Genomic DNA, 9,338 nt, shown 5'->3' on the forward strand with positions numbered 1-9,338 from the left:
TAGAAGTTGGCAACCTGAATTCTTAGGAGTTGGCAACCAAATTCTTAGAAGTTGGCAACCTGAATTCTTAGGAGCTGGAAACCAAATTCTTAGAAGTTGGCAACCTGAATTCTTAAGAGTTGGAAACTAAATTCTTAGAAGTTGGCAACCTGAATTCTTAAGAGTTGGAAACCAAATTCTTAGAAGTTGGCAACCTGAATTCTTAGGAGCTGGAAACCAAATTCTTAGAAGTTGGCAATCTGAATTTTTAAGAGTTAGCAACCAAATTCTTAGAAGTTGGCAACCTGAATTCTTAGGAGCTGGAGACCAAATTCTTAGACGTTGGCAACATGAATTCTTAGGAGTTGGCAACCTGAATTCTTAGAAGTTGGCAACCTGAATTCTTAGGAGTTGGCAACCAAATTCTTAGAATTTGGCAACCTGAATTCTTAGGAGTTGGCAACCAAATTCTTATAAGTTGGCAACATGAATTCTTAGGAGTTGGCAACCAAATTCTTAGAAGTTGGCAACCTGAATTCTTAGGAGTTGGCAACCAATTTCTTAGAAGTTGGCAACGTGAATTCTTAGGAGTTGGCAACCAAATTCTTAGAAGTTGGCAACCTGAATTCTTAGGAGTTGGCAACCAAATTCTTAGAAGTTTGCAACCTGGCTGCGTTTGGGATGGTAACGTCAAGATCGAGCAAAATGGGCGTGTCGGACCACTTATAACGAGGGTTTATTCGAGCCTATAGTCTTCTCTCTTCCTCAATTGCCTAGGACCACGTGTCATAGTGAGCTAGTCCGGGTCTTGGACTGAGCATACGCCACTGGTATCGAACCAGAGCCCCTTGATTACCAGGCATCTAATTAGTTACAGTGTGACGTGTGGTCTACACGACGAACACTCTAGTCCTTGTTGTAGGTTTCCATGACCGGGTTAAGCTACTCATTCGTAGCTCCCCAATTTCCTCACGATGGTGGGCGGCCCCACACAGGTCGAAATCTCAGGAGGTAAGTTGTTACGCTTCAATCAGGAGACTCGAGCCTGCGGCGCACCAGAGCCGGAGCCCAAAGCATGACGTCTTAAGCTGAGCGCCCACATGAGATGCGGAGAAACAAAACAATAGAAATCAGCAGAACTTGTGTAGTCTGCTTCTATTGAAATCAAACGGTGTAACGCCCACTACAGGGAAACGCACGGAACCGAAGCGGGAATTTCATAGCCAGACGTCTGCAGATTATCTTAAAGGTTTGCAAAACTCAATAGGCTGACGAAGGCAGAAATTTATATTATTATAAAACATAAACTAAACGTAACGTTTCAACCTTCGAGCAAGGTCTTCTTCAGACTCTGCACCAAGTACAAATGTAACAAGGTACAAAACAGGACGATATATATACACACAAAGATTACTCCCCTCCAGACTACTAGAAAGTTGTTCTGGAACATTCTAGCAGGTGGCTTTCCCTTGTCAACTTTACTTTCACCTAAAAGGCTAAACATATTTTCTTCCATCTAGAATGTGGTTGGACTCTTTATCTCAGTTTACAAGGGAAAGCCACCTGCTAGAATGTTCCAGAACAACTTTCTAATAGTCTGGAGGGGAGTATTTTTGTGTACCTTGTTACATTTGTACTTGGTGCAGAGTCTGAAGAAGACCTTGCTCGAAGGTTGAAACGTTACGTTTAGTTTATGTTTTATAATAAAATAAATTTCTGCCTTGGTCAGCATATTGAGTTTTTCATATCATGGAAACAAGGCTTAATGGTGTTATAATTGGACATTTTCCAAGGCTGATGAGGAAAATCTTGAAGGTTATTGCCCACCTGTCTCAGTGGGCGTCAAGCGTCAGACCACATAGTGGTAATTTATTTCACCTCCTTAGTAGGGTGAAACATCTTGTGTATGTAAGAAGTAGACCTCGGATTTTGGGTTTTAACCTATTTTTTCCTTTACAGATATGTAAGAAATAATAAGTTATGTCAGCGTTTCGTTAAAAAACGCAACAACTGATGAAGTTTTGTAGTGCCTAAAAAATATTCTGCTTGTTAGAACCTATTATAGGTTTAACCGCCTAAATCAAGCCTTTTTTAAAGGTATTTATATATCTTTAAAGGTTTTACAGGATAATTTGTCACAGAGGCATTTGCTTTGTTTGGTCACGAAAAAAATCAATGCCGAATGTGTTTGAATCGTACTCTGTCGATTTTCCTTCCTCCAAGTCCATGGTGATTTTTCAAAGCTCTAAACAAAGCAAAATGTCTGGTGCCACTGTTACCTGTACAGTCCAAAGTGGTCTGATCTGTGTAGTCTTGCTCACTTTCGAATCACTTCGGTGCTTTGTGGCATTCACGCCTTGCAAACTAACATTTCAGCATTGAAGTTTGTACGACTGACTATGTTTTTCTTGAAAGATTATTTTCAGCATATAACTGTTAAGATGATCCTCGCAGACAAAATTCAGGAGTTTGAATGTGGATAACATGAAGAACGATTGTTTGCCTAACTATACGGCGAAGAGTGGATTTTAGTAGCAAATTTCCAATGGTTAGTTCTGCCATCACCGTAGTGTTAGGCATCACACATAACGTTATGCAAGATAGTGCGTATTTCAGGATATAGGTGTTCCATTTTCATTGCCGGTGACTATACCTAATCAGCATTTTTCAGGACTTTTGAACTATTTTCAGTTTTTTTTAAACATGCTTCAGGATTTTTCGGGCCTATTTTAGGATTTTTAGAGCCTATTTTAGGGTTTTTTGAACCTATTTTAGGGTTTTTGGACCTATTCTAGGATTTTAAGAGCTTATGTTAGGATTTTTCGAGCCTATTTTAGGGTTTTTGAACCTATTTTAGGGTTTTTTGAACCTATTTTAGGATTTTTTCGAGCCTATTTTAGGATTTTTCGAGCCTATTTTAGGATTTTTCGAGCCTATTTTAGGGTTTTTTGAACCTATTTTAGGATTTTTCTAGCCTATTTTAGGATTTTTAGAGCCTATTTTAGGGTTTTTTGAACCTATTTTAGGGTTTTTTGAACCTATTTTAGGATTTTTCTAGCCTATTTTAGGATTTTTAGAGCCTATTTTAGGGTTTTTTGAACCTATTTTAGGGTTTTTTGAACCTATTTTAGGATTTTTCTAGCCTATTTTAGGATTTTTAGAGCCTATTTTAGGGTTTTTTGAACCTATTCTAGGATTTTAAGAGCTTATTTGAGGAACCTAAAGGTACACGTTTTAGAACCTAAAAATCCAAGGTCTAGTAATAAGTTGTATTAGACTGAGAAACCTATCTTCAGGATTTCTAATCCTTCTCTTTTCGCCTTTAGATAGCGACTGCTGATAATGGTTGAGCCCCCCTCCGAAATAAAATTCTGGCTACGGACCTGATCACAGAGAACACCCAGGCCGGAATTCGAACTCGGGACCTCCCTGCGTTAGCGATGTGCTATCAAGTCCGCCACGGTGCTCGGCAGAGGCTGGATGAGCCTCAGAGTCACTTTATGCAGAGACCCTGTTTGTGGCCGTCTTCTGTCCTAATGAAATGGACTAGGGATGGCCAGACGGATCCGGATCCGAGAGTTTCGTATCTCAATCCCATTATAATATCACCACACCTTAAAAGGTATTATGATCTTCGATTACAAAGAAATTTTTCATTAGTTAGTCCTACAAGATTTTTTTTTCAAGTCTTGTTCCTAAAATACTTTGCTACGCATCGGCTAACACACTCGTGCACAAAAATAATCTTAATGAAAAAAAATAAAATGTCAGAGGTGATTTTGTAAATGTCATTGAAACGAATATGTATTCATTCGAATGTATTGGAAATGGAAACACACATAAATGTGAGAGATTCCATTCAAGGATGAAACCTGTAACACATTTAACAAGAGAGAAATGTACAATTGTTCTACAGTTACAGTTTTAAAAATTAAAATAAAATATTATAATATATGCAGTGTTATATAATTACAAAGTGTAAGACTAAGTAAGTGTATTAATTACAGATCGCGCATTACATGCTTACTTTCCAAATTAGCGCTCATGTGGGATGGTCAGACGGGTCCGGATCTGAAAGTTCTGGATCAGGATCCAGAACAAAAAATTCCGGATCCGAAAAATTTTAGGATCCGGATTTCGGATAAGCGAGGATCCACATCTGGCCATCCCTGAAATGGACAACAACAGGTCTATATATGCAATACAGACATACACGGTTAGCAACGCTGATATAAGGTTGGAAGAAAAACAACAGGAATCAAACATGGACGCTTAATTCTGGATACAGCCTTGAGTACTTAATGATTTTTCATTTGTAGTGTCTTCCGTTTCGGGAGAAAAAAAGTGCTTATATAGAGAGACTTCTCGTTCATTTATAAATAACAAAACGAATTGAAAACAACAGGATAAAAACCATTCTTCAGCAGCATTAATTTCGTGATTTCCCTCCACCCCCTCCTCATTCGCATCCACTCCGAGAGAGGATATATTTTTTGCTCCTGTCTCTGAGAATGGAAACTTTTTCCCATTCAAACCATCGAACAGGAAATTGCATACGAGGCCTCAGAACTTTAGGAGGGCAAAAAAAGAGAGAGATGTGAGGACTAAACAAAAAAGAAGCTACCAACAGCTCAGTATCCTCTGGTATCTCCCCCTCTAACATCTATGCATATTTCATGAGAGAATGTTCAAGGGGAGAAGATGAACCCTTTCGGTCCACGGAATGAGTGTTGCCATCCGAAGTGGTTAATAAACAAACTTGGTTGTTTTTATTTTTATCTCGCTCCCTACTCCGTAATGCTGTCTTCCTAGTTACGCACGGTGCTACGTTTATGGTGGGTAAGAATTTGCTGCAGTTATGGAGTTAAGCGTTAGAGGAGGCTCATCGTCACAACAATGAAAGCCGTTATCAGCTAGATAAACTAGCTTTTCTTTGGCTGCTGCATACACATTATTGCCAAACAAGAACAAAAACATTGTGTTAGACACACGAAAGAAGAACCGCAGCATATAGCGTTGAGCAGATTCATTTAAGTTCACTTTATGGTCAAATAGGTCAAATGGAACTACAGTTTAAACTGGGATCGGAACCACTATGCAACGTGTCTCCACCGAGGACAGAACCCGGAACCCCTTGATTGCACAGGAACATTATTACTGGAGTCATGGATGAGGTGTAGTAGATGTACCTCTATGCAGATGTAAAGCGAAAAGAAGATTTCAATATTTCCGACTACGAGTCAACAGTCCCTAGCAACGGATCTATCAACAGGAGCGGGAATCATGGGCGGAGTTTGAGCTCTTGCTTTGGGGGAGGGGGCAGACTCTAGGAGTAGCATATGATGTACCTAGGGTTATTGAACATCCCCTAGTTTATAAAGGGTCCGGGGGCCTACCCTCGGAAATTTAAAAAAAAAAACAACTTACAAACAATGATTTAGATTTGAAAATATTAAATTTCCTCGCTTAAGTAAACAAATATTAATTAGTATATTGGTTGTCAGTTTTAAAGAAGCAAAACAGTACGATTATTGCATTTTGCATTTCATTAAATTTTTATTGATACAATACTCACATTACTTTAAAAAAATTACGGTAAGCTTCAGAAGTTTTAGAAAACTTAAATTGAAAAGTTCTCTAGATGCCTCAGCAGTAACTGTTGACCCAACACAAAGTCATTTTACGTTTTTCTTTCTTCAAACTGTACACATCAATCAAATCGTCTAAGTCCCGCTATTGCGGCGCAATTACCGCACATGCCGTCATGCAAAACGTCAAGATTTGCGGTATGGCTTCATAACAAAAATGTAGTGACTGAACCTAATCATGTGTTATTTTTTTAGTCTTTTTTAAGTTGCGGGGGCCAGGCCCCCCTGGCCCCTCCACAACTCCGCCTATGGCGGGAATCTCTGGAGCAAGCGAACGAAAGCAAGTTTCTGCGCAAGTAGTGACTTGAGAGAAGTTGACCAATAAACACGTGCTAGGGAGGGAGAAAAGTGACTGCAGCTACCAATTACATCAGCGTGTAGTGCCTCGTTCCACCCACTCGCTTTCTCCCCTTCTCTGCCATTATGCGCTGCCTTGTTCCATACATTCCCGGGACAGAGTATAGCAACTGAGATGTATAAACAGAGACGGTTAACGGAAGAGAGAATAGTCCAATGTTATTAGAAATATAGTGGTTAGGCAGACGGAGTGCTTTCTTCGTGATGACGTAAGAACGGTAGAAGGTGAATTTATCCACGAAAGGAATACGAAATCTACAAGCTAGTGTTGCACTATGCAGATAGAAAAAAATGCCAGACACATTTCGTGACGTAAGCTGCTTCTTATTTATAAGCCATAAACCTATTTACAGTTTCTGGCGTCAGATAAATTGCATATACTGACAGGTTCTTATTATGCATAACATGAAATAAAAAGTATTGTCCAAAGTTTGAAATGAGCATAAAAGTTTTTTTTTTTTTGTTCCAATATTTCGTAATATAAACCCGAAATGCAATACACTCTGCAAAGTAATTTGAAGAAATTAACTTTATGAATTTCGTGGCCGCAGCGGACTAATTGCGAACGTCTTGTTACTTGCTCATGGTTTTGTAACTTTAAATTCGCCGTCCAACCGTTTGATGGCGCCAGTGACTCCAACATTGGCTTTTCCATAGCCAATGGTAAACATCCTTACCTAGAGTTAGTTCTTGTTCAGGTGTTTAATATCTGCATATTGCAACACTCGCTTCATCGTTTAACGTTCTAGTGCTACATTAACCTTGCTGCCAACACGTCATTGCACATAACATACTTAAAGTGTGACCTTGGAGATATGGGTTGCTATCCATCGGTAACGACCAAGAAGACATCTTTCAGAAAAACGAATAAAATGACGGCAAATAAAAATATTGCAAAGTAATTGTAATACGAATTGGTGTAAATCTCTTCGCACAATTCAAAATGACTTTCACATTACTTCCACTTCCTGGTAAAGTTCAAAAGCATCTAAATCAGATTCTGGTCAAGGTTCAAGGCTCAAGGATCAAGGTTCAAGGTTCAAGGATCAAGGTTCAATGATAAATGTTGGAGGATTAAGGATCAAGTTTCAAATACGTGTATTCTTGCGAACGGGGCTGGACGAGCAACGACTGCTCGCTTTGACTGAAAAAACAAAAACAACTTCAACTTCTACTTAAATATAGGATAGAAACTTTTCTGTGTACTTACTGTTTTGTTTCCCAAGTTCTTGACTCTGCAGTTGAGGTACGCTGTTTTCCCCAGAAGAGCTGTAACATTTTTGGAAGAATTTTTGTCGAAATGCGGTTCGCCTCTGGACATCGAAGAATCAAGAGCGTTTAGCGTCTCTTTCTGCTTCCCTGCCTCCCTCTGTAGAGACATCGCTGGAAAGACAACATTTACAGTGCATTAATATTCACTAAATTACTGAAATTTTTATGTTAACATATGCATATAAGTAATTATCTTGGGAGAAAATAAAGCAAAATTTGCGTTTAGAAAATTTAACACGGGTGTGCAAACAAGACACAGTTGTTGATGAAAATAACATCTCTAGACTTGTCGAGTCAATAATGTTGAGAAAATTGTTAACCAAGTCAACGACACCAAAGCTGTTGGCTGAGTTAATAAAGTGGTGATAGGTGTTAAGTAAATGTTGTTGATTTTACACTGGTTGTGTAGTGAATCAATAAACTGATGAATCTCAAGTCAATGACCTTGAGGTATTAACTACTACTGGCTGTCGAGTCAACAAACGTGATAAGAAGTGTTGGCTGTCGAGTCAACAAACATGATAAGAAGTGTTGGCTGTCGAGTCAACAAACATGATACGAAGTGTTGGCTGTCGAGTCAACAAACATGGTAAGAAGTGTTGACTGTCGAGTCAACAAACATGGTAAGAAGTGTTGGCTGTCGAGTCAACAAACATGGTATAAGAAGTGTTGGCTGTCGAGTCAACAAACATGATAAGAAGTGTTGGCTGTCCAGTCAAGAAACATGATAAGTAGTGTTGGCTGCCGAGTCAACAAACACGATAAGAAGTGTTGACTGTCGAGTCAACAAACATGATAAGAAGTGTTGGCTGTCGAGTCAACAAACACGATAAGTAGTGTTGGCTGTCGAGTCAACAAACATGATAAGAAGTGTTGGCTTTCGAGTCAACAAACACGATAAGTAGTGTTGGCTGTCGAGTCAACAAACACGATAAGAAGTGTTGGCTGTCGAGTCAACAAACATGATACGAAGTGTTGGCTGTCGAGTCAACAAACATGGTAAGAAGTGTTGACTGTCGAGTCAACAAACACGATAAGAAGTGTTGGCTGTCCAATCAACAAACACGATAAGAAGTGTTGGCTATCTAGAAATTCACCTTTCGATATCAATTATTGGCTGTCGAATCAACGACATTGAGATATTATCTGCTGACTGTTGAGTCAATAAAATTGATATAAAAAATGTTCACTGTAGATTCAATCACCCTGACTGATATTTTTTTTTAATGTCACATATGTTACTTTTGGCTAATTGCGACGATGTGGATTAATGGTGATAAGATTAAATGAATATGGGGACAATCAAAAACATATATGGACTTCGCTGCAAAAGCTGCATTAATATTAGTCCAGGCACCAGTGCCTCGTTAGTCTGCAAAATTTCAGTTCCCGTGCTGTGCTATATAGAAGCGGAAGTGAAATTGGCTTAGGTTGTCTTCAGCGAAAGTCACTCCTTACACATCAACTTGAGATATCATCTGCTAACTGTTAAGTTATTTATTTACTGGCCACACACATGACACGTTCTTCCCCACTGCACTAATATTTATTGTTAACAATTATCTTTCTCATTGTACAAATGTTTATTGTTCTTTCCTAATTACCTTTCTCTATAAATGTTTATTGTTATTAATCTTAACTTCTGTTATTGATTTTGTACTTCTTGCGGCATTTAGTATTTAAACCTATCACTGATAATGTCAGGATAGTGACTGAACTTTATGTTCATATCTTGTAAGAGCTGTTGACATGGGAATTACGATTGTGTTTTGTCTTTACTTTGAGTTTTAAAAGAGTGGTCAAGCTGAATTGTAAGAAGCTGTTATTTTGTGACTGAAATGCATTTATGCGTATGAGTATTTATTTTGCTAAGAAGTAAAATATACTTCTTTTCGCTCAGTGAAAAATTTGATTTGTTTTGCCAAACGACCAAGCAGAGATATTACCCATACACTGAGAGGCATTCACGTGTGAGTATTCATGTGAACGTATTTTTTGGTTTTTTTAGTTAAATAATGTTGTTTTGACTAAAAGAACGTGTCACACACGCACGCGTGTGCATAACTACGCATTGCTAGTGAC

General features: G+C 38.7%; 1 protein-coding gene across 1 annotated transcript in view; it reads right to left on the reverse strand.

Moving 5' to 3' along the window:
• Positions 1-7,364, reverse strand: part of LOC146002897 (neurotrimin-like) — a 437,362-nt gene extending 429,998 nt beyond the window's left edge. Inside the window, exon 1 of the mRNA XM_083140978.1 lies at positions 7,195-7,364. Coding sequence (XP_082997104.1) covers positions 7,195-7,305 — 111 coding nt within the window. The 5' untranslated portion in view covers positions 7,306-7,364. The remainder of the gene's footprint in view (positions 1-7,194) is intronic.
• Positions 7,365-9,338: the final 1,974 nt, after the last annotated feature.

Source organism: Lepisma saccharinum, chromosome 19 (assembly GCF_977018435.1).
Source record: "Lepisma saccharinum chromosome 19, izLepSacc3.1, whole genome shotgun sequence".
Lineage (NCBI taxonomy): Eukaryota > Metazoa > Arthropoda > Insecta > Zygentoma > Lepismatidae > Lepisma > Lepisma saccharinum.